The 25,179-nt window shown below is 32.6% G+C and overlaps 3 protein-coding genes across 3 annotated transcripts; 1 reads left to right on the top strand and 2 right to left on the bottom strand.

The window, feature by feature from the left end:
- Positions 1–2,277: 2,277 nt before the first annotated feature.
- On the top strand, positions 2,278–15,670 carry LOC105649866 (AP-1 complex subunit gamma-2). Its single transcript, XM_012236680.4, has 18 exons — positions 2,278–2,664; positions 4,787–5,089; positions 5,251–5,392; positions 5,894–6,067; positions 6,678–6,857; positions 7,853–8,007; positions 8,701–8,791; positions 9,343–9,506; positions 10,119–10,173; positions 10,577–10,699; positions 10,832–10,927; positions 11,591–11,718; positions 12,231–12,335; positions 12,442–12,698; positions 13,452–13,700; positions 13,782–13,957; positions 14,237–14,341; positions 15,122–15,670. The coding sequence occupies exons 1-18, from the start codon at positions 2,633–2,635 to the stop codon at positions 15,215–15,217; spliced, it is 2,631 nt and encodes an 876-aa protein (XP_012092070.1). The 5' UTR covers positions 2,278–2,632; the 3' UTR covers positions 15,218–15,670.
- A 1,731-nt stretch (positions 15,671–17,401) lies between these two features.
- Positions 17,402–19,234, bottom strand: LOC105649865 (RING/U-box superfamily protein). Its single transcript, XM_012236679.4, has one exon. It carries the CDS (start codon positions 18,593–18,595, stop codon positions 17,477–17,479), a length of 1,119 nt encoding a protein of 372 aa, XP_012092069.1. The 5' UTR covers positions 18,596–19,234; the 3' UTR covers positions 17,402–17,476.
- A 4,749-nt stretch (positions 19,235–23,983) lies between these two features.
- On the bottom strand, positions 23,984–24,580 carry LOC105649864 (transcription factor PAR1). The gene has a single exon (XM_012236678.4). The coding sequence runs from the start codon at positions 24,361–24,363 to the stop codon at positions 24,133–24,135; it is 231 nt and encodes a 76-aa protein (XP_012092068.1). The 5' UTR covers positions 24,364–24,580; the 3' UTR covers positions 23,984–24,132.
- Positions 24,581–25,179: the final 599 nt, after the last annotated feature.

Here is a 25,179-nt window from a genome sequence, read left to right as displayed (position 1 = left end):
AATTAACTTTTTATTTATATAATATATTAAATAAAAATTGATGTTTTTATCTTAAAAATTTAAAAATACATATATACATTATATATCATCACAGTAATATAAGCATAAAGAATATTTTAATCAAAATGAGGTAATTGAGTGGCAAAAAGTACTCGCGGGGTTGATACTCTAGCTTAGGTAATGGGTTCAACTGGGGATTAGTCAGTTTGTGAACCTTTAAAATAGATACGAGCTTAGATATCTCGTCCAATGATAAGCATGAACTTTGAAAAATTTTTTTTTTCAAATTTTGCCAATTAATATTTTTAATTTTCAACCATGGATTTCATTCAAAATTCGATTAAATAATCAAGTGATGGAGTTTCGGAAGTGAAGAAACTTATTTGACAAACCTTAGACGATGCAAGTTGTTGCTCATTGAATGTTCATCAAAAGTCCGTTAATTATATTGTCGTACTAAATTCTTTCAAGCAAGGTGGGTGTGAGTTGGCATGTCGTGGGCAATTAATGGCCAAATAAGCAATAAACTAATGGACTATGGACGAAGTTTATAATTGACAATAAAAAATAAGTGTGAGGTAATAATCGACAAAATTCAGAGTATTTTTCAAAATTCAAGTTTTGTTTTTATATAATTTAGCCTAATTACAGTTAATATTTTTAAGTAATTGTTATTAAAAATTTACCAAAACAGGAACATTTATCTGCTAACTACTATTAATTATTAAGTACTATTAGTATTCGAATTCGTGAGAAAATCTAGAAAACTAACCAACCACACTGGTTGACAAATATTTTTATTTATTTAATCTACTAAGATATTATAAAATATATACATAAACATTAATGCAAATAAACATTTATAACAAACAATTAACATGAAAATATAATTATTTTTTAAAATTCTATTATGCATAACTATATTAAATCCACAAATTTTTAATTTTATACACTGAAAATTTTATCTAATGGCATTAATAAAGAAAAATAAAATTCATAGCATTCGTAATTGTCCTAGCTAGAAAAATATGTACCATGTGCATTTTTCTTGAATCGGGTTAAAAGTTCGGTAAATTCATAGTTTTTAAAATTTTGTTAGTCTTTCTCGATAGAACTTGTGATTAACAACAAAAGTAAGTTCGTTTATTCCCAGTCTTCTGTTTCTCTTGATTAATCTCATTCTCTTTTTTTTTTTTTTTTTTTTTTTTTTTTTTTTTTTTCAGTACAAATAGTTTTGTTAGGATTCATGTCTATGATATCTAAGAAACTATTATACTTCACCGGTAAATAAAATAATACTCCATTCTTCTTAAAAAAATAGTTATTTTTTTAAATTTATCTTAAAATATAGTTTATTTTTATTTTTGCATTATAATTAATATTTAATTATCTATATCCTTAACCCTTATTAATTCTTACTTATTATTCAAATATAATAATTGCCATGTATTATTTAAGATGAGGACAATAGTTTATTTTTCTTTTTTGCATTATAATTAATCTTGAATTTTCTATTATACCCTTAACTTTTATTAATTCTTACTTATTATTTAAATATAATAATTGCCATGTATTATTTAATATGAGTATAATAAGAAAATTATATGAATCAAAATATCATTTTAACCATAATAATTACTATTTATTAATTTATGTAAAAATAGAAAGTAAACTATATTTTGTAGATGGAGTAATAAAATATACCAATAAATCCTCATAAATAATGACAGACGGAGGATGTGATCCCCGTCCACCTAACCAAAATTTTTTTGAAAGAATTATCTCATAAAAATAATGAAATTTTTTATTTTATCTTTTAAAATAGTAAAATTTTTAAATTATATCATTTTTAATTTTTGAAATTTTTTTAGTTCCTAGAAAATGCACTTTGCTGAGAAAGAACGATAAAAAATTTGCACGCGAGGGGATTGTACTTACGAGGAGTTTATACTTCTTAATTATAAAAAAATTTCAAACGTGGCTTAAATAAGAAAATATTTCCACGTAGGTACAGTCATTAATATACAATGAAAACCCGCAAGCCCGTCAATGGAAAATAGGAACTCGACTGTAAATAAATGAAAGCATTTAAAAGTGCATATTGTCTCCAAATCACCGTCGGTGACCTTACCATCTCTAACGACAAATCAAATAACGATTCACCTCGTGACAGAACACCATATAATGGAGAACCCACCGTCAACTAATCCAATCAAAGTCTGAAGTTAGCGTTTTACATCACCGTCGGGTACACGAATCACTGCACCCAATGAAAGTTTTGAGTGCGCATATGTTTAATTTAATTTAATTTTATGTAATTTAATTTTGAACAACAATTTTTCTCAGTTTTCATTTCCTGGGAACACACAGTGCGAAACACACACAAGTAAAAAGAAAAAAGAGCACTATTTTTCTCTCTCTCGTCTGTCTTCAGATCCAAATCTGTCTTCGTTCTCTGTTCTCTCTCAGATCCCAGAATTAACATATTCGGATCTTCGAGTATAGAGTTCGGGTCTATCCGTTTTTCGCTGACTGAATTCGGAGGAGTCTAATTTTTGATCGACTCGGGTTTGTTATCATTTCACTTGGATCTGACTGAGCTTGCAAAAGAAGCTTCAAAACGGACCCAAGCATGAATCCCTTCTCCTCCGGTACCCGTCTAAGGTGAGTTGACAATCTGACAGTTACCATTTTATTTCATCATTTTAGCAAAATTTCGTGTTTCTCGATATTTTTGGTGTTAACTAACCAAACGGAAGCTGGAGTTTTGCAATTCTGGTTTTGATTGGATTGCGTTAACTGAAATTGAAGTATAATTCGATTGGTTTCTACGTTTGGAATTGAATCTACTGCGGTTTTGTACTTTTTTTTGTTTCGTAATTTGGTTATTGTAGCTGGAATTTGCTGCTCTTCGAAGGTCAATGCGCGTTTAATTTTGAATGTATAGAGTGGGTTAACTTCAGCTGATTTTTGTTAGTTGCAGTTAGAGGACAGTGAAATGTAGAGAACTCCTTGCCTTAGATGATTAATGAAAGAATTTACAAATAGTTAAGTTATGAGGGTTAGAGTTCTATTAGCCTATAAGGACATTTTCCACATAACTTATTGAAAAGAGGTTGAAGGGTGAAGGAATAGCATGGGAGTGTCGATGTATCACTGCAAGGATCTCTCTACCATTTTTACCCCTTTTTTTTTTTTAACTTCTAAGGGCCTTTCTATCTGCTAATGATCCGGTAACATATTTATTTAAATGCTTCCTGTACAAGAAAAGGTGGATAATTCCACATGGAGGGTAATTCTTCTGGAGCACTTATGTATTCAAACCTTTGTAGAAGATCCATCTATTGGTAACTTAGGGGTTTATTCTGGAACTCGACATGTTTAAGAAAAGAGGAGAGCACCAGTTCACTAGAGCTTCAAAATGGAGCTTAGAAAATGATATGATTTCTTTTTGGAATAATACTCTTGCAATATGCTGCTGTCAGACTGGGGTTTGAAGTGCGAGAATTTCAGAAAAGTCTTTTTGGGCCAGTTTTTTATGAGAAGATGTAATCCGAGTAATTTTGTCGTGCACGAGGCAAAAGTGTCAAATGTCAGTGCATAAACTTTCTAAACTTAAAGCTTCTATTATAAAATTAGAATTAATAATAAAAACTGCTTTAAAAGTTGATAGTGGATTTTTAAAGTAGCCATTTTCCTTTTTACGGTATAACAATTCCAAATTGATTTTACAGATGCCATAAATGAATGCACACTACAGTAAGTAATTTGCTATTCTGTTACAATAAATATAAGGCAGAGAATGAAGGAGAAAATGTAACTTGTGCATTGTAATGAGTTTAGACATGGAATTTACCCACTACTGAATTGCATTTCTCCCATCTTTTTTGTTAAATAGCAAAGATATGTGACTTAAAAGTGTAAGGAGCGCATAGCACAACAGTGCATCTCGTTGGCATACTTCTATATGTGCAGTGCAAGGCACAAAGGTTATTTATAATTGTAAATTTGTGCCAAAAGGTTTGTACTGCAATTTGGTACTTGCGGCAATTGTTTCCATTACTAATTCAGGGTTTATCAGCCATGTATAGATGGGACCATGACCCTGAGAACATAAACTAAGTGTTTATTGCCCTTATTAGCAGATGGTAGCTTGTTATACTTGATTGAAACATTTTGCAAGGAGGTGATTGAGAGGCTATAGCTTATATCTTATAGTTAATAATGGTATGTAGTATTCTGTTTCCTTAAGTTTTGATTGGTATGTTGAAGAAGATTCCTATAGTTATTAGAGGCAGGGCAGGAATCGCCATCCTGTACATAGGTGAGAAGGAAGGGAAAGAATTGAACCATTCTTTTCGGTAAAGTAGGTTAAGGGGGTAAAGTGTCTAATTGGACTCAATAACATTTATACCTCTATCCATTTCCAATCCATCCATTTATAGCCTTTGGCTGGTGTTGTTGGTACTAGAGGAAATTCTCCTAGTTTTCTCTTCCATGTGGTACTCTCCCAACTAGGGTACATTCTCTTTCCTTCCCTTTCTTGCCAGGGCTCTCCCTCCCGATAATTCTCTTTGCTAAAAACATGAACTACACTTGAAGTGATGGGTGCAACTTATTAACAATCTGGTTGTCTGAATTTCCATATCTAAATTATGGTTGTTGTATTCATACCTTATTTCTGTGCTCTGGAGATTTCTGATAATTAACATGCTTAGATATTGAAGAAGCTCATCAAATAAACATTCCATAGTGATGGTAGTTAGACATGTCTATTATTTTGCAGGGACATGATTCGGGCTATACGTGCTTGCAAAACTGCTGCAGAGGAACGTGCTGTTGTAAGAAAAGAGTGTGCTGCTATTCGTGCAGCAATTAATGAAAATGATCAAGATTATAGACACCGTAACCTGGCGAAGCTCATGTTCATTCACATGCTTGGTTATCCAACACATTTTGGTCAAATGGAGTGCCTAAAGTTGATTGCATCAGCAGGATTTCCGGAGAAGAGAATAGGATATCTTGGCCTTATGTTACTTCTTGATGAAAGACAAGAAGTTCTAATGTTGGTCACGAACTCATTAAAACAGTATCCAATTTAATATATTTTTATATATGTTCTATATGGTGTTATCTGTGTATTTACAAGGCATTCCTAAATCCATGTCTTGACTTACAATAACCAATATAATGAACTTGAAACTAGGAAAGCCTACTTTTGCAGTTTTGGCAACCTTAACTTATTTACAGAGATCTTAATCACTCAAACCAGTATATCGTGGGACTTGCTCTTTGTGCTTTGGGAAATATTTGCTCAGCAGAAATGGCTCGTGATCTTGCACCAGAAGTGGAAAGATTGCTGCAATTTCGGGATCCAAATATCCGGAAAAAGGTATTGTGGCTTTTTGCATAGTTTCATGGTTCTTTGGCAGCAGAATTCTAAACTTGCATTTGGTATGAATAATTATTTTATTGTAGTTTCCACTGGGTAAAGGGGAAAGGGATGTGGGCATATGGGTGCACTGTCAGACCCCAGAATTACGCAATACTCTGATTCTTATTCTGTGCTAGTAAAGATAAATGCAGCTGAAAGAATGTGGCTTTTTATATATTGGTTATTTGATTCATTCATTGATTTCTTAAATTCAAAAGTTATCTAACTTAACATGCTTTTTGTGAGAGATTTTTTTCCCTTTTTTCTCTGCATGGAGAAATTATTGCCAAAATTCATTGTTTGGGTATCTGTTAATGAAATTATTCTTTGGTATAACTTTTTTTGTGCAGTAATTTATGTTATGATGATTATCTTTTCACTTGTTACTTTGGTTTCTGTACTTTTATTTTATTTTCTTTGATTTTCTTGTAATTGACTGATGCTTTTTGATGAATACAGGCAGCATTATGCTCCATAAGGATTATAAAGAAAGTACCTGATTTGGCAGAAAATTTCATAAATCCTGCTGCTGCCTTACTCAAAGAAAAGCATCACGGAGTCTTAATAACAGGCATCCAACTTTGTACAGATCTTTGTAAAGTCAGTCCGGAGGCCCTTGAATATTTCAGAAAGGTAATTGCGCATGGACTTTTTAATATGTTTACCGGAAATTTTGGAAGTGTCTAGAACTCTTTTTCTTGTCATCGTCCAACCCACACTAGGTTGTGCTGGAAAAGCTAATTTGAATTCATCTGCTTGGTTACATCATAAAGCTTTTGCTCTTATTGGATTGTCATTTACATGCATTTATATGGAATCATTTTTCTAACCTATAGGTTGAGTTAATTTCGAGTGATCAAAAAAATCACAAGATTAAATGTTATTTGTGTACTAGTTGTGGCTATATTAGTTGTTAGTTCAGATCCATCTTTTAGTACTGAATAGTGAATATTGATGTTTTTCTTAAAAACCAGATATAATAATTTACAACTAGAGTATATTTAATGGTCAAATTGCTGAATTTGAATTCAATGTGCAAAATTTTCTTTTGTCAAAGGAATTAGTGATTTAATTTTTTGGTACTCTTTTGAAAACAAGTCTATTACGATATTGTTCAAATATAGCTATAATGTCCGAGGTTATTTTTCATAGAAGTAGCTGAACTTTTAGGAAATAACCTTTGGTAACCTCAGCAGTAATTTTTTCCTCCAATTATGACAAGTTGTAAAATCACTATATGCAGAAATGTACAGAGGGTTTGGTCAGAACTCTAAAAGATGTTGCAAACAGTCCGTATGCACCTGAATATGATATTGCTGGCATTACAGACCCATTTCTCCACATCAGATTGCTAAGACTTTTGCGGATATTAGGCCAAGGGGATGCTGATGCTAGTGATGCTATGAATGACATACTTGCTCAGGTCAGTTGCCATTTATGTTTTGTTTTCTTGGTTTGGAAAGGATTTTGGTTTGTTTGAAATATTTCAGTTCTTGAAGACTTGAATTTCTTCTTAGGTTTCACCCGCATGTGTTAGCTTTAAGTAGAAGTTAAGAGATGATGTAGGATAATCAACATTATCAACTTTAAGCTTTTTCCTTTTTGGGCTCCTTAATGCTGAAGCTTTTGGTTATAGTGGAATTTGAACTAATTTAAGTTCAATGAAATAGAAGGGTCCTTCGTAAGGGAACTTTTCCTCGAACTTTTTGGAGAAACTAACTGGGTCTATGGTGACTAGAAGGGAGGGAGTTTTTTGGTTTGCGGGCTTGTGTTTGTGATGAGACAAGATTTCTGGAAAAGGGGGTGGGGTATCTCGCTGAGCAGGTCGATATGAAGCTTATTTTTTTATTGTTATATTTTTTGTATTCATGTGTTTCACTAGACTTCCTTGTGAGTCCTTATGGTAGTTTGTGTGTTTGTTTATGATTTGGTTGCTATATATCGAGATAAGATTCTTTGCTAGTAAATAGAAATCTTAATGTGTGCATTTGTGTATGGATGATTGTTAGTGATCTGAACATCCATATGATGGGAATGTGAAGTTGATTTTTCCTCTACAAGATTTCTGCTGACATTAGAAATTAGGATTTTGTACATAATTGGTTATCAGACTTCTTGTTCGAGTAATCTCACTGGGCTTGAGCTATTTTAGGTGGCTATCAAATGATGCTTGCATCAATTAGTTTTGGCTGGCCTTTAGTAAGTAGATCAACAAGTGAAATCCAACATCTAACTGCACTTCCCTTTCACAGTTATTCTCCTAATGCAGAAAACAATTTCAGGATCCTTGTCATGTGTCATTATTTTTAATTATAGTGAACTTTACTGCTTTATTACTTAATTTTACCATGTGTTTTTGGCCATTTTCGTCATGTATTGATGATTTTTTGTTTATTTGCGGGCTTGGCATTTTCATAGGTGGCAACAAAAACAGAGTCAAACAAAAATGCAGGGAATGCGATTTTATATGAATGTGTTGAGACTATTATGAGCATTGAAGATAACGGCGGCTTACGAGTGCTTGCTATAAATATCTTGGGAAGATTTTTGTCAAACCGTGACAACAATATCAGGTTGTTGTCAAACAACAAGAATATTTTGTTTACGACATTTTCACTCAGATTCAATTTTTAATTATATCAAATTGCTCAGGGTATGCTCTGCATATATATATATATATATATATATATATATATATAGGAGGAATTTATCTGTCACAAATATGTTTGTGTTTGTTTCTTTCATTACTCTTGATTTGCTGATCCTTTTGAATTGTTGTGCTAACCATGTTCATATTTAGTGATGTTATCTGCCTTTTTGTTGCTACGCAATTAAGGGAATCTATGAACTTGTTGAAACAAATGACTCGAGCTTTTACGCTATGTTAAAATTCTCACTGGAGCAGGTGATGCATTTGAGCGTGTGTGTGGGTGTGCCTTTGTGAAGTGAGGGAGGTGACACATTTGTGTGTTGATAGCTGTCTAGGCACCCTAGGCACCCTACTTGATGTAAGTTGGGATTTGGTGCATGTGGAGTTCTTAGTAAAAGGAAATCTTTGTCTAACTCAAGCTGTTTAACATTGATGTCTGACCATCTGAAGTTTCTTGGATTCTTAAATGTGTTTTTTGGGAACATATAGCAGTTATACATTTCATGAATTGTATTTTTCTTTTTTAGATCAATAACCTTGATTTTTAATTTTTTGTGCTCTTTGTTTTTTGGATTGCTCAACCAAAATATAGAACTCATTCTTTCATTTGTTTCAGGTATGTTGCATTAAACATGCTGATGAAGGCCATGACTGTAGATTCTCAAGCAGTGCAAAGGCATAGGGCAACAATCTTGGAATGTGTTAAGGTATGTGTGCTTATGCTCCTCTGTTAATCGTTAAAGAAACGAACATTGAAAATATCAATTATATTCATGAAAATTTTTGGGTATCACTAACACCAAAAATGAAAAGATGTATGCAATAAGAAGTTAGATGTTCTGGATGAAGTTGCTGGTATTTTAATATGTCTATTTTTTATTAAAAGAAAAACAATTTAGAACAAAAGTAGGAGGGGAGAAAGAAGAGAGAGAAGTGTTGCTGTAATAATACCTTTTTTTAAATTTTTATAATATTTTCTACAGATAGATGAAGTTACTGAATTGAGAGTGATTTATAAGGTTGGGTTGACATCGTAACAATTTTTATTTTAGGGTCAATTTTGAAAGTTGAGTTATAGGTTGGTTTTTTCTTTCTTTTTTTCATGCCAGTCCATCTTCTTACAGTTTGGTATTTGTCTGTAATTTGAATTTTTGGTTGAGTTGCAAGCCGAATCTGATGTATTTGCTTAATACTGCTGACAAAACTGAATCTCTGAACAACTTAGGAAGCCAGTGATTTGGCCTTTTTTTCCTTTCAGGATTCGGATGCTTCAATCCGTAAAAGAGCCCTTGAACTTGTCTACCTCCTAGTGAATGAAACCAATGTAAAGCCTTTGACAAAAGAGCTAATTGAATATTTGGAAGTAAGTGATCAAGAATTTAAGGGAGATCTTACTGCCAAAATTTGCTCCATTGTTGAGAAGTAAGTTATGGAGCTGATAAATTATTATTTATAGTTGTTCCTCTGGTTATTGGATATATTACATGGATTTTCTCAAATTTGCCGAATTGCTGCATTATTTCAATGGACATGATATTGAATCCACCTTTTTGTGAAAGAAGGGAATCAGTAGTATCCTTCATGTATAGTATTTATACTTGGCATATAATTAATGACTGATCTATAATGAGATACCATAGGCGATTAAAAATAGTGTTTTGAATGCCTTCTTTTTTTTTTTTTTTTTTTTTTTTTTGGTGGAATGCATTGCCTAAGTAATTGCCAGTAGTTAAGCTGTGTGTCTCAGCAGTTTTTTCCATAATAGCAAAACAACCATTTAATTTATTTTTGCTACACATGCATCTACATTTCATATTTCCAGATAGTTTTCCCTCATTCATATTTTTCTTGTTTATTCCCATAATGGAAAATATTGATTTAGTTGTTCTATGCTACATCCCTATTTGCTTATATGAGCCCTCTTATATACGGAGGGACAGAGGGTAATATAATCGAATTCAGTTTACCATAAGTCATTTAGAACTACGGCACAAAGATGTTTAATTTGCTTACTTCTGCATTTTGTTGTTTTAGGTTCTCCCCTGAGAAAATATGGTACATTGATCAAATGCTCAAGGTTCTCACTGAGGTAAAAACTGAAGGCTATATCTTTTTCTCATCACTTCTGTTACATGCTTTAAGTTTGCTTGGGACGTTTCAATGTTTTGATTGCTCAAATAAGCCTTAGTTCTTTTCTTCTATGTGTTATATTTAGCTTCAGGCATTGATCATTTTTTTACCCTCTTCATATTTCTTGTTCTATAATCATCCTCCTTAGCAATTTCATATGCAACTGCAGTCCCTGAATTGTTTGAGAACTTGTAAGTGCAATTTATTTCAAACGAAATCATGAAGAAGGATGAGCTCTAGAATAATAAATTGAGTATATCACAGACCAATCCCTCATTCATATGGCATCAATTCCTTTGATGCAATCTTTTCTAGTGATATATTTTATTGTTAATATTCTGATCTGAATGTATGCTTAGTAGGCTGGAAATTTTGTAAAAGATGAAGTGTGGCACGCCCTTATTGTTGTGATAAGCAATGCCTCTGACCTCCATGGATATACAGTCAGAGCATTATACAGAGCATTTCAAACATCAGCTGAACAGGTATTCAATGTTGCCTTCCGATAGTTATGTCTCTTTGGAACCTATTGAACATTCAGGTGTGCATTGTTAAGAAGAAAAATGTGTGATATCAGTATCGCTCTTTTTGAAGGATTGTTCAAATATTTTCATCAGGAAACCCTTGTTCGAGTGGCAGTTTGGTGCATTGGAGAATATGGTGACTTGTTGGTCAACAATGCTGGGGTGCTTGACATAGAGGATCCTATAACTGTAAGTATAATCTTACCCATATATCAACTTGTATGAAGTTACTGTGTTCTTATTCAAATGGAGTATTGGACTTCAGCAAAGCAGTATTATAACAAGTCCTAGCATGCTCTTAACAACAGGAGCTTTTAATCAAAATTTATTGAAGAAATACTATTGTGAATTTGCTTTGTTATTTTTTCCATAGTCTCTACCTGACATCAAAACATGGGATTTAGAACAACGCAGACTCACTGTCAGTCTGTGATATTCAGACATTGGAACTGTTAAAATGTGCTATTGCCATCCCCTGCATATGCTTCGTGTTCGACTTTTTGTGTGATTTCTTGTGGATCCAGTGCTACAAGTATGTTGCTGACATACAGAAATCCGAAAATAAGTGTCAGCACTGAAATAAGTGATATTGGAATGGTCTCATGTTCCTGTTCTTTCCATTTGTTATTAGAGATTAAAAACCTCAGTATTGGAATATATATTAGCATTGATTCCTTATTCATCACCCCCTGCCCTCCACCACAACACCCCCCCCCCCCCCCCAACCCCAAAAAAAAAAAAAGAAAGGTAGATAGGTAGAGAGAATATGTTGGTTAGATTATTCATGGTCGGTATTGTTTCAGCTCTCTCTTCTTGTTTAAATGGCCTGCTAAATTTGAATTTTCTAACCAGGTAACAGAGTCTGATGCTGTGGATGTTGTTGAAATTGCTATAAAGCGTCATGCTTCTGATCTCACTACTAAAGCAATGGCTTTGATTGCTCTTTTAAAGCTCTCTTCCCGCTTCCCATCTTGTTCAGAGTATGTTGTTTGTTGCTTCCTTTGCAATTTTGCTACTCTTTCTTTCCTTGCAATTTTATAGTTGCTCTTCTCATTGCCTTCCATTTTATTAAGCTGCATGAATTGAAGTTTGTGGAAACTCATAGAAGAGGTTATACACATTTATTGATGTCCCACCTGCATAGACACTGCAAATTAGATGGAACTTATTACCACGATTTTTTCAGAAGTGACATGCCACAATTAGTTGCATAAGGATATTTACGTTTGTATGAATTTTCCTTGACAATTGTGCTAGTCATGAGCTTAAACTTAAATGGAAATAAAATATATTCGTCGTGTGGATATGTTTTGAAATTATTCCTTGTGAACACGTCCCAGGCATTTTTAGTTGGAGACCCTATATAGCAATTTTTTTATAAATGATTTAATCATGCAACTCCCTTTTGTTCTTATGAAGTGAAAAATTAAACTGTACTTTTTGATGATATTGTGGGAAGACTTGTAATATATGGCCTTGAATAATTTTGTAGGAGGATTAAGGGTATAATTGTCCAATGTAAAGGAAGCCTTGTGCTCGAATTGCAGCAAAGATCTCTTGAATTCAATTCTATTATTGAGAAGCACCAAAATATCAGGTTCCAATCAAAAATTTTCCTGCTTTAGCTTATTATCCTTCTAAAGTTTCCTAAAATACTGCAATCTAATCGATTCTTATACTTTTGGTTGAGTCCATGCATGCAGATCTACTCTCGTTGAAAGGATGCCAGTTTTGGATGAGGCTACTTTCAGTGGAAGGAGGGCTGGTTCCTTGCCAGCAACTGTTTCAACATCAAGTGGAGCATCACTTAATCTTCCAAATGGAGTTGCTAAGCCCTCTGCAGCTCCTCTTGTAGATTTACTTGATCTTTCAGATGATGCACCTGCACCTAGCTCATCTGGTGGTGACTTTCTTCATGATCTTCTTGGTGTTGATTTATCACCAGCTTCAACACAACCAGGTTAGATTGGGATATTTTGTGGTGTAAACCAGGAACATATTCAAAACTGAACCTTTTAGTTTCTAAGAACCTACTTTTTCTTTTTATAGTCTATCCATTCTCATTTGCCTCAGGCCAGGTTACACGAGTATGAAATGGTATTGTTTGGTTACTTTTTCTGATGCACCATCTTCAACCCTATCCCCAATATGAGATGGGATTCAGTTAAAATCATATTCCTATTAGGTCGAAAATGAGATGTTCCAAATATAATGCATGTTCTTATCATCTTGAATGTTAACTAACAACTAACGGTGTCATAAAATAAGATCTTATAGACATTTGTAATTTTGGTTGAACTAGATGTAGATTTAGTGGGCATGGATCTAAATGGTTTCATAGGTGTGACACATTACAAGTTCATCCGACTCTTTTGGTTTAAATGCTGTTCAAATCTATAAATAATTCATTCCTTGAATTTTTTGAGAATTTGAGAGCAGTAAAAGAGAAGTGTCCAGGGCTTCAATTTTGTCAATTATTCTTATTGATTTTCATGTGTTATTAACCGATTAACTCGTGCTATGCCGCGTTGATCTTTGCATAAAGCATCATATTCTTCAACTTCCTTTTGGGGAACTGTTCATCAGTTTAGATATTCAGTTGTTGGACAAGGAGCTTGCTTTTAAAGTTGAATTGTTTTTCTAATAATAATTATATATTCCGCTTATTGTTGATGAGTTATGCTAATGCTATTGGTTGTAATGTGTTTTTTAGGCACAAACCAGGCTCCAAAAACAAGCACAGATGTTCTTCTAGATCTATTGTCTATCGGAACAACCCTTCCTGTACAAACCGGTCCATCTACACCTGACATATTATTATCTGGTCAAGATAACCAAACGCCAATTGCTGCATTAGATGCACTCTCATTATCCTTACCTTCTGTGCCAGCCAATTCTTCTGTTGGACCTTCTCCTGTGATGGATTTGTTGGATGGCTTTGCTCCTAGCCCATCAAAAAGTGGTGAGTTAACGTCCGCCTTGAAATTCTGTTTGGCTGCTTTTTAACATCAATATACTGATTAACGGTATCTTCCTTGAACAGAGGACAATGGTCCAGTTTATCCATCTATAGTTGCATTTGAAAGCAGCAACTTGAGGATGACATTTAACTTCTCAAAACCACCTGGGAACCCTCAAACAACATTAGTTCAGGCCACTTTTGTAAATTTGACACAGACTGCATTTACAGATTTTGTTTTCCAGGCAGCAGTTCCAAAGGTAACTCCGAAGTTGTTCAATGAGCATTCAATTTTTCAATTTGGTTTCTCATAATCTGTTTCTGTCCTATGCAGCATGAAGTTGTGTTTTATTTCCTATTTTTTCCTTGTCTTGATTTTAAGGACCTTAAATGTTAAAGCTTGTTGTGTGCATAAAAATGGCTACGATTTTTGGTTAATTGATTTGTGGTCTGAAACTATATCGATCCAGTTATTGTTTGAAACTTTTCATGTTTCTCTCAACATGCCTTTCTGATATTTTTCTGTTATCAATCTGCAGTTCCTTCAGCTGCACTTAGATCCAGCTAGCAGCAATAAACTACCTGCAAGTGGTAATGGATCAGTCACACAAAGTTTGAGAGTAACTAACAGCCAACATGGCAAGGTATATGTGTTGCATTTTCTTTTAAGATTGCTCAATGTCCATTTTCTGAATTCCAGAGCATTTTAAATTTTCAGAGACAAAAATATCATCTAATATATCAGGTTTTCCTGTAACCAGCTTGTTTTTCTTTATGGGAAACTTATGTTCAGTTGATTTGGTTTATTACACTGTATATGATTTGGACTTTGGTCAATGCTTGTAGCTTTATACTTTTCTTATTTTTCCTGGTTTGCCTACCTGTATCACGTAACCCATTACCAACCTTAGATCTGTTCCCTTTGAACAACCGCAAGTTCCTTTTAGATTTACTATTCTCGGTGAGAATTGAGTGTCTTTGAACTGACATCTAGCGGGGAGTTGTTGTGTTTAAAGAGAACTTACTGGTTATTCAATCTTCCCACTTCAAAATCTATTTCTATATGTTTCTTTATTTTGGCAACCAATGAAGCAAAATAAATGATATCTTACTCCCTTTGGCTGCCTACCTAGCTTTGCTTAATTGAATTATTGTCTATTAACGATCAACTTTCCTAAACAGAAAGGTGGATATTAGGGACTTATTCTCTCACTTTAGTTTTTAAAATTGAGCTAGAAATATAATAACTTTTTGCAGTGGCAATCTGAAATTTCACTTTGTACTTGCTATTTGTATTTCAACCACTACATAACTTTTCCCAATTTCTTGTTTTGGCTCTACTTAATTTTATATTTCTTTCTTTTCCCTTGTTTCCTAACTATGTGGTGGTATTAGATGGTTACATAATTCATGTTTATTTCCAGAAATCACTTGTGATGCGCATAAGGATAGCTTACAAGATGAACAGCAAAGATATGTTGGAAGAAGGACAAATCAACAACTTCCCTCGGGATTTATGAAGTTAATTGGTTGAGAAAGTGTTAATGATGCTATGTATGAGCTTCAAATTTTTTGGCCTCTGAAAAAGCTTCATTTTACCGTTCGTAGTGGTAGCAAAAAATTATCTTGTTTCTATTTTTCTACTCCAGGGCAATATTGTAGCAGTTGAGATTTTTGGCTTGTGTTTGGGATTCTGCCCCAGATCTCTCACACTTTTCCCCTATTCTTTCCCCTTAGGTGATTTGTGTACATTATTACAAGATTTCTGTACGCAGTTGTGAGAATTAAATTTTGCCTTTTGAGGCTCATAGAGAAAGGATCTGATGCCATAATGAAACTTTTTGAGTTGCTGTGTAGTGGTTTTTGAACTCTCCGCAGGTCTTGTTTAAGTTCATATTTTCTTCCTTTCAATTTCAAACAATGACATTGTAATATATATTAATTTTGCACTTTCAGTGGATCCATTTGTTACATATTAAGCGTAATTTACTAATCCACATTGAATCTTAATCTGCTTCAATTTAAACAAACGGTCCTCTCTCCCAAGGCAAAAGGGAAGTTTTATACACAGCTATACAGTTTTTTAATATTTAAATAAATGGATTTGCTTTTAGCTCGTAAATGTTGAAGGGCTTCTTAGCTGGCACTGACTTGAAGTTTACGGGAATGCCGTTATATATGGACGACAGCTGATAATATCTGTCGTTTCAAATTTATTTTTTTATCAGTGTTATATTATATATATTTATAAAGTGACAACAGATCCTACAAAAATGATATAGGATTCTCTTCTCAACTGCCCATTAATATATGCTGATTACTTGGAATAAGGAAATCTATGCTTAGGTCTCTGCTCAACGCACTAACCACTCTCTCTCTCTCTCTCTCTCTCGACAGTCTATTATTTTGCATTATTACATCAAGATGACATGGGATATATATCATATTTACTTGCTGTATGTGACTTGTGGAGTTGGCATTATTACAATGATCTCTACTTGCCAACAACTACTGATGCAATCATTTCCATCTTTTTGGCTTACCTGATGCCTATCATCTTATATTAGCAGCTACAGTTGCACATGGCTCAGTGGGTGTGGTTCAAAATCAAACTGCACTTCTTATGGATTTTGTCCTCTTAAATCCAGATGTGCTCATTTCTGTGAGTTCAATTACCAATTACTTCATTTTTTTATCATGTAAAATACAATGCAGAAAGTTTCAACCTTTAATCTTCAATCTAAAATCATTAATCTCTAATACCATGCACAAGTAATTTAATTAATAACTCAAAGGTTTTATTATCTATTAAAAGAAAGAAAAAAACACATGCGCTCTTTATTATTTATTTATTGAAAGGTATTTTTTAATAGAAAAGAAATATGTTTTTCTCTTTAGTTAAGTTAATCATTTTTTGATGGGCGGGGCACAGCACGGCATTGGGAGGGCACTCCATGACCCTACACTTCAACCCCACATTTCATGTCAACGATCCAAATTATGGCTCCTCATCACAAGAGTCCCTTAAATCACTTTTCACGGATCCCACCATCATCACTCAACCCAGGAGAAAAAAAAAAATGTTTTAGCTGAAAGAGACGAGGGAGAGATTATACGCCCTTCGTAAAGCAACACGAGACTCTGACTGACCATATTACAACCCTAGATTACCAAGGCAAGGCCTCAAAGCACTTTTCATTTTAAGCAGTCTTCTCTTCCATTCCCGGCGGAAAATGGGACTCTGGATCCTATCACAGTTCAATTATTCAGAAAAAAGACACATACATTGAGTGGGTGTGTAAATATATTTTTTTTTTTCCCATGGAAAAATAAAGGATAAATATTTTATTAATAAATAATTTTTGAAATTTGATTTAACCATTGATTAGGCGTACAAGACAACTGCCTATACCTACTAAAGTCAAGAATTTTCAAATATCACCAGCAGGGCTTTTGGAAAATGCTAGTTTGCCCTTAAAAATTCCATAAAACCAAACCCAGGAAGTACCATACACGAAGGACTAAAGTTAATACAAAAAAGAATAGCATTTTCTCTGAAAAAGAGAAAGATAAAAGTAACATTACCACTTCCCACTAAAGTGTTACATTAAAGAAGAAAAATTCTCAGAAGCTGCATTGCAGTGAAAAGTGAACAATTAATAATCAAATTAAAGATGAAAATAAAGCAAAAGCCACAAAAGAAATGTGTTAAATAATTCGATTCATTTATGTTATGTGAACAGTACAAATTACAAAGAAAGCACAGAAAAACAGTACCTTCATGTACTCTGGGTTCTATAACTCCATGGCATACCCACAGCTAAAGAAGAAGTACCCATTGGGGTTTCTACTGAAGGACTTGGGAATTTACCTTTCCTAGACCATTGCCATACCTTGGAAACTGAAAAGCTTTCACCTTTGCTTCTAATGTTAATCTTCTTCCCTTCAACATCCCCATCAACTGATGAATTCCCATTTTGTCCATTTCTTCCTTTCACAATTTTAACACCTCTATCAGGAAGTAAAGCCACTTGCAAATCTAAATCAGCAACAATATATTGGTATGACCCCATTGAAAAACATCGTCTTGCATCTAAATTACTACTGCTGGTCTCTCCAATTCCTCTTTCTACTGCTTCATTATTTGAGCCTTTAAATTTCCCTAATCTAACAGAAAAAACTCTCTTGGAATTGATTCTCTCATTCTCTACTGGTTTTTGGCCTAAAGAGACTCCATTTGCTGAATTGCTTGAAAACCCATCTTCTTCCCTCTGTTCTTCAAAATCAAAAACAGGGTTTTCAAAAGGAAGCCCTGGTGTATAAAGGGTACCTCTACAAAGGGGGCAAGTTGAATTAGACAATAGCCAAGTGTCTATACAATCAATGTGGAAAGCATGACTACAAGAAGGGAGCAATCTCAAGTTGTCTTTCTCAGAGAATTCACAAAGGCAAACAGCACAATCAAATGGCTCTTTTAGACCCATAATTTCTTCATAGAGAAAAACAGGCAATGCATCAATAAAAGCTTGATCCAGTCCCGAATCATGAAGATGGAAGAGTTGTTGTAACTGTCTTTGGAAAGCATCAGACCCTGACATTTCTGGGTATCTATTGGATTCAGAGACTGAAGAAGAAGTGGAAGAAGATCTATGCTTCATGAGAAATCTAACAAGCAAGTGGAGGAGACCAGAAATGAAAAATATAACAGCTAGAATTACTATAATAAAAAGGATAGCTGGGCTTATTTTGTTACCAGAAGAAGATTGTTTCTGGTAATCACTATTATATGGAAACGAAGGAGAAGATGAGGAAGGAGAGGAAGAAGATGAATGCAAATAGTGAGGATGGTAAGACAAGTCACCAGCTTTTTGCATAATTTGAGACTCAATCCAAGACATTTTGCTTGATTAACATACAAAACCACAGTCAATTTTTCCTTTCTTTCTTTGATTAAACAGTGGTATTGTCACCCATATATTCCTCGCTCTTTGAGATCAAACCAAACGCATATATTGAAGTAAACAAGCAAAGGCACAATATTTTTTACATTTGCAAGAAACCCAGTTCATTTCACTCTCAAGAATTTGAAGAGAACCTTTTGAAATCAAAATGATTGCTTAAATATGAGATTTTGGAGATTAAAAAAAAAAAAAAAAAAAAGATGCCATTTTGTGCCCTTGCTTTGACATGAAACACAACTCATTAGTTTACAAGTAAACTGAAAAAAAAAAACCTTTTACCCCTTTTAAGATGTAGTTGTCATTTACCTACCTCAGTCCCCGAAAAAAACAATCTGCCATTAATGGAGCTAATTATTCACTTTGATGAGTCTAGCTTGGACAGTGCTTGTTGCAGAGTCCGAAAAACAAAAATGAAAAGAAAAAAACAAAAAAGAAAGCAAGAAAACCCTAATAAGAGCAATGGAAACTCTTTTGAGGGGTTTATAATATTTCTTTATATATTTTAGAAGGAAAAAGAGAAGGGGATGAAAATGGAGGAGCAGTGGAACAGCCGAACGGGCTAGTAGCTTCCAAAAATGAATTTGTCCAGGGACCCATAAAGAACGGTAATTTATAAACATTATTATCCTTTTTTACTAATATTTTATTTCTTGTGTTGTGTCACGGAAAGTTATCGATCAATGATAGCAATCGCCCCTTTCATTTTCTTTCCGCCACAGACTTTTCCTTTTAAGCCGTGAAAGAGAGGAAAAAAACATATAAAAGTGGAAACTAAAAAAACATAGTGCTGAGTTTTGTTTTTTCTGCTCTTGTTTTTTTTTTTTTTTTTTAAATGTAATTTATTAATAATAATATTAAGAAGTATAAATAAACATAAAGACCAGATATAGAATTTTAATAATGAATAGAGTTCGCTGATCTTTTAATGAAAAAAATGAATTTATATCTTTTTGAATAATGAAACTAAAACTAAAAAATAATATTAGATATTTCCACTTAGAATTGATCTTGATAAAAAATATAAATCTTCATAGCAGTAACTAGTCCATTAATTGATTTAGACGTTAAATAATAACTATTTTGGATCTTATATAACTATATTATTTTTTCAATAATTTGCAACATATAACGAATACAGATGAGTTTCCACTGCTTGCCAACAATATCAATGGAGGAACAGACCGCATTACCATACTCTATTGATTGAAGATCCACATCTAAAAATCAAGATCTAAAACCTCCAAGAAAATAAAATAAAATATTATAATTTTTATTTAGTGATAAATCCTCACGGAGAGGGACTATCATCATAAAAAATGGAGAAAGAAAACTCTAAATATGGACACAACCAACAAAAAAAAAAAAGGAAAAAATAGATATGTTGTAGAAAAAATAAATTTGAGTTTATAAAGCAAAAGAAGATGAAGCGGAAAAGATAATAAAAAATAAGAGGTAGGGACTATTGCTAAAAAACAGCAGCAACCCGAAGCAAGAATTAGGGTTAGAAAATTAGAGAAAAAAGAAAGAAAAAGAGAAATATTTTTCTTCTTTTGTTTTGATACCATGCTAAGAAAGAAAATTGAGAAGAAAATTTATTTTGTATGGATCAAGAAAAATATTTACCTTATAATAAAATATTTGTCACTATGTTGTTTCAAATAAAATAAATGTTATAGGGTAATAATTGTGATTCCCATGTGATGTTTTCACCATTTGTTCTTTGTTCTTTCTATTTTCTCTCTTTTTACTCATGAAGTAAGGGAATGTGTTTTTTTTTTTTTTTTAAAAAAAAAAAAAGGAAATTTGCCTTAATTTCCATTCCCAAACATCTTCTCCTTATTTCCTTACTTTTAATATATAGAAGTCGTTTAGATAGTGAAATTTAAGCGCTTTATAAATTTACTGAATTCTTCTATTTTGTTGAGAAAAAAAAATGTCAAAATCTATAGAACTGATAAATCCAACCGTGAATTTAATTTCACCATTTTAGAAAAATTAAAAAATAAATCCACGTTGGAGATAAAATTCTATAATTCTATTTTTTTCTATTAATATTAAAATTTAAACCATTTATTTCATTACAAAAATACTCTTCAAATCTAATAGTTTTATTTTCAGACAATATATAAATTTCACAAAATTCATGAAAAGAAATTTCAACAATCTAAATGACTATATAATGCTTATTACACATGTTGTTACGAACAATTCTCAACGTGATACTTCTAGGGCTTATATTTATATAGACATGGCCCTCGAAATGCTTCCATTATATAATTTGATTTGGTTAAATATATATATATATATATTTTTTTTTATTAAATTGCCATTAAAAATTTTACTTTGAATAAATTTATAAATCAAAGACTTGTTACTTTATTAACTATCATGGGTGTAAGGGGAGCCCAAACCTCAAAGCTCCAATGGTTTTTGAAATTTTACTTTATAAAATGGTGTAAAAATATTTTTTCTTAATTTGACTCCCCAAATTTTTGAAAATTTTCTTTTTGCCCTTCTTAATCTTAATTGTAAGGTCAAGCTATGCCCTCCTTAACTAATGTATTTCTATATTATAGCAGTTATGTATTTTTTTCAATCACTTAGAAATTATTATATTTATCGAATAACATATATCATCATTTTATAAAGTGATTATTGAAAAATATGTTTATTGTTATTTATGTTTGATTCTAAATGAATTAATACATTATGAGTATTTTATCATTCTTTCTATCCATTAAAAATATTTTGATTGCAGTAATTTGCATTTTTTTACAATTGAGCCTTTGATAATTTAACGCTATCAATTTATATTGATACGTAAGGAGATATAAGTCAAGTAACTTGTAAGCCGCTTGATATTTAATTTGAAAAAAAAAAAATATATCTAAATTCATTTCAAATTTAACGAGTGAAGTTTGAGCTTGAAAAGAGATAATTTTTTTAATTATAAATTATAAATAAGCTGAATTCGAGTTTAATTTTTCAACGGAGCTTAAATTTGAATGTACCTTTGTTGAGTAACTCTTGATGCTCATAAGATATCATTAGTTCAATATCATATTAGCATAAATTGACAAGCAAGTAGCAGGTAGTACTAGTAACTATCAAATGCTTCGATAAGAGAACTTTTAGCCCAACCAAGCCCAAAGCCCAATGCAAAAAGAAATAACAACCGACGTTTGACGAGCTGAGCCCTGAGGGGAAAGCCCATTCTATTGACGAGCCAAAGCCCAATACACCAATGCTTCGATTATTGAAATTCTATTCTGTCACGACACACATATTGAACGTGTGACAGTATATGATTCATAGAACCATGTGCAAACAACAAGCTTCTTCCTGTTGGATACCCACTAAAAACAAATGCTTTTAGATTAATTTTAAATCAAAATTAAAATTCATATTTCTCATCTGTCCCTCGTTTCATATTTAATTAATAATGTTTGCGTAATACTTAAAAATACAAAATCCATTTACTTATTTTGTGCATTTAACAAATAATTGGCATAAAATAATTTGTTTTATAATTTTTATTTAGTAATTAAATATTCGTTATAAATTCAATTATAATAGTAAAATATTGAAATATCTCAATTGTGTAATAAAAACGGGCCAGAAATTGACATTCAAAGATTGAAAGCCCCAATTCTTAGTATGGACAATGATGTTGAATGGCCCAATTCAAAATATAGGCAGTGGGTTCATAATATTTTTCTCCATGGTCCTTGAGAAAGAGAAAATTTCAATTCCACGAAACCAAATATTCATTTCTTGCCTACTTTACCCAAAAGAGAATTATTTACGATCCAAGGAAATAAAAAAAAAAAGGACAAACTAGTAAAAACTTGTAATATTTTTCTAAATAATAATCAATTATTAGCTTAATATAAGAATAATCCCATACACCAGGGTAGGCAAGGATTGTGCTAGCTTGGGGTTTGCATACATAGATATATATATATAAGAAAACAAAAGAAAAGAGATGGAGAGACCTTGATATATAAAGCTGCAACTGAAATATTATAGAAATTGTATGGCTGGCAGTAAGCAATAATAAAGCAATTGAAAAGATGGTAGGACATGGTTATGGTATGAAAATTGCAAATCGTGTCTTCATATGTACATACAGACCTTCCCTCCATTGGGTTTATATATGTTATGTCATCCATAGATAGCCAGTAGGTAGCCATTGCTTGTCTTGTGTACATGTGGTTTGATTTAATGTTGTTTGGACAGTTGTTTGCAGTTCTTAGGTTTGGTCTGGTTTAATTCTATGCTTAATTTGTTGGAGAAGCAGTTTTTATTACAAGATTTGGAAAAAGAGAACTTCTCTTACAGCTAATGGATTTGCTTTTATTAATCAATAAGCAGAGTGCCATTATAAATTAAATTATTATATATGAATATAAGCATGGTTTGCTCTGTGGGTCCAGAAGAATACAAGTAAATTAGAACAGCCCTAATAAATTGCTCCTACCGACAGTCCTGCCGACCTTGATATCCATGAGAGAGCACTTGGGAATGTTTTTTTACATCTATATATCTATGTGTGTGTATTACTCCTTCAAGTGTCACTTGTAGTTATTAATTAATTAATTTATACATTCCATTTTTTAATGAGTGGATATGAAATTCATTCAAATTTTTTTTAATATAGAATTAATGAATAAATTTTACAGTATACACTCGATTCACTTAACCATATATATATGATTATCAGTGTATCAACTAGTATTGAAAACATAAAATAATTAGATTTTTGATATATATTTATTGAATGCGAATGATGCATTTATATATTTCAACATTGATAAGGTTTTGAATTCATTAAATGTTTATTTGATTAGAATGGATCATTATATGTGAAATTTTCACATTAAGCTTTCTTTTTGGAAGATGCTAAGCTAAAATATTAAAAGAGAGAAGAAATGTATCTGTACTTAGCTAGTACTTGTACTAGTGCAGCAGGCTTCATATGACTGGTTATCCTTCAATTTAAGGCTTTGAAGAGAGAGAGAGAGAGAGAGAGAGAGAGAGAGAGAGAAAGAGGTAATCTGAATAGCCAAAGAATGAATGTGAAAGTGCTCCAAGAAAATTAATAATAAGGAGTCCTGAAAGCAAATATGCAAGAAGAAGAGATCAAAAGGCTATATATAGAGCTAAAAATCTTACTCAAAGAATCAAGATTGCCGGTGTCTTAACGCTTCATATTGTACTATTTTAAGTTTTAGAAAAGCAAAATTCCAATAATAAAGAAACTAATTAACTAGCTGCTGCTGGTGTAAAATCTTGATAATTGCATAGATAGATAATGAAACAAGCTACAAGAAAAGAACATGCATTAACTTATAATCGTATTACAGAAGTAATATACTCAATAATCAAGTCTATATTATAAATTAAACTTAATATATATGCCGAAAAAATAATTAGAAAAAAAAAAGACATACGCTACTATATCAAGCTTTGGATCATGGCGTGTAAATCTTGGAAAGCGCTTGCAAAACATTAACTTGCAACCTCAACTGCAATATATAATCAGCCGTTCTTAAAAAAAGGTGGTCGGGCTGCAACCCTTTTCCACCTGGAATTAATCTCTGCAATTTCTTCACCTTACTTCTAACCGACCCGCGAACAGCTCTTCTCCGTCTTCTCTTCCACTTTACCTTGCTAAAATCTCTGCACTCATTATTGTTCTCCATATTGCTGTGTCTTTTTGTATAGAAAATTGAAAAAGTAAAGGCAATGCAGGCAGGCTAGTTATATTGTAGCTTTCTTTAAGTTCATAGAGAGAAAATAAAGCTCAAAAAAAAAAAAAAAAAATAAAGGAAGGAGGATTACAGAGAACTTTGAAATTTGAAAAGATGCAGAGAGGAGATGAGAGAAAAGGAGAGCTACAAAATGATGAGAAAGGGTGAGGAGTTGTGTGTGATAGTTATAGTTATAGGACGGGCCATGTGAGCCGGGCCATGTGAGCCAAGCCATGAAAATCACATTAGAGTTGTTTTTTCAATTTTTATTTATTTGTTTTTAATTTTTATTTTGGACGCTAATGAAATTAAAAAAGAAAAAAAGAAAATTATTTTTGTAGAGATTTCGATGACACGCTCAATATTTTGTCGTTTTGCAAGATGTGGAGGTTTGTGGTTTGTGGATTTGCGGTGGAGTGGGGTCCGTTTTTGCTTTTGCTTTCAACGACCTACGCACGTGTCTGACAGCTCTCTCGCACGCTCACGCCAGCCACTAACTCTCACTTCAACCATATAATCTGTCCTCGTAATCCCCGAATCCCGACAGTTACTTCTCTTACACGTGTATGAGCCACGTCACCTTCCAACCACTGTATTTATCTTAATGCAAACGATTTATTTTTAGATCGTTTAAAATAATTGCAAAAAAATTATTCAATTACTCTTAAGTATTTTTCTTAGAAAGAATTAATAAGTAAACTTTATCAATTTTTATAATAAAAAAATTTTTAAATAAAATTCGGATCTTGATGTTCCCTTTATCAATCT

The sequence above is a fragment of the Jatropha curcas genome, chromosome 5 (genome assembly GCF_041381405.1).
Source record: "Jatropha curcas cultivar XTBG-Jc1 chromosome 5, XTBG_Jcur_1.0, whole genome shotgun sequence".
In the NCBI taxonomy this organism is placed as follows: Eukaryota; Viridiplantae; Streptophyta; class Magnoliopsida; order Malpighiales; family Euphorbiaceae; genus Jatropha; species Jatropha curcas.
Note: the sequence above shows the minus strand (reverse complement) of the source record. Positions and strands in the feature narration are given on the sequence as shown.

Excerpts from the sequence above, each read along its gene's own strand:
- LOC105649866 (XM_012236680.4), top strand. The coding sequence starts at position 2,633 with ATGAATCCCTTCTCCTCCGGTACCCGTCTAAG. Across the intron at positions 8,792-9,342 it reads CAATCTTGGAATGTGTTAAG|GATTCGGATGCTTCAATCCG; the intron begins GTATGTGTGCTT and ends TTTTCCTTTCAG. Across the intron at positions 10,174-10,576 it reads TGCTCAAGGTTCTCACTGAG|GCTGGAAATTTTGTAAAAGA; the intron begins GTAAAAACTGAA and ends TATGCTTAGTAG.
- LOC105649865 (XM_012236679.4), bottom strand. The coding sequence starts at position 18,595 with ATGTCTTGGATTGAGTCTCAAATTATGCAAAAAGCTGGTGACTTGTCT.
- LOC105649864 (XM_012236678.4), bottom strand. The coding sequence starts at position 24,363 with ATGGAGAACAATAATGAGTGCAGAGATTTTAGCAAGGTAAAGTGGAAG.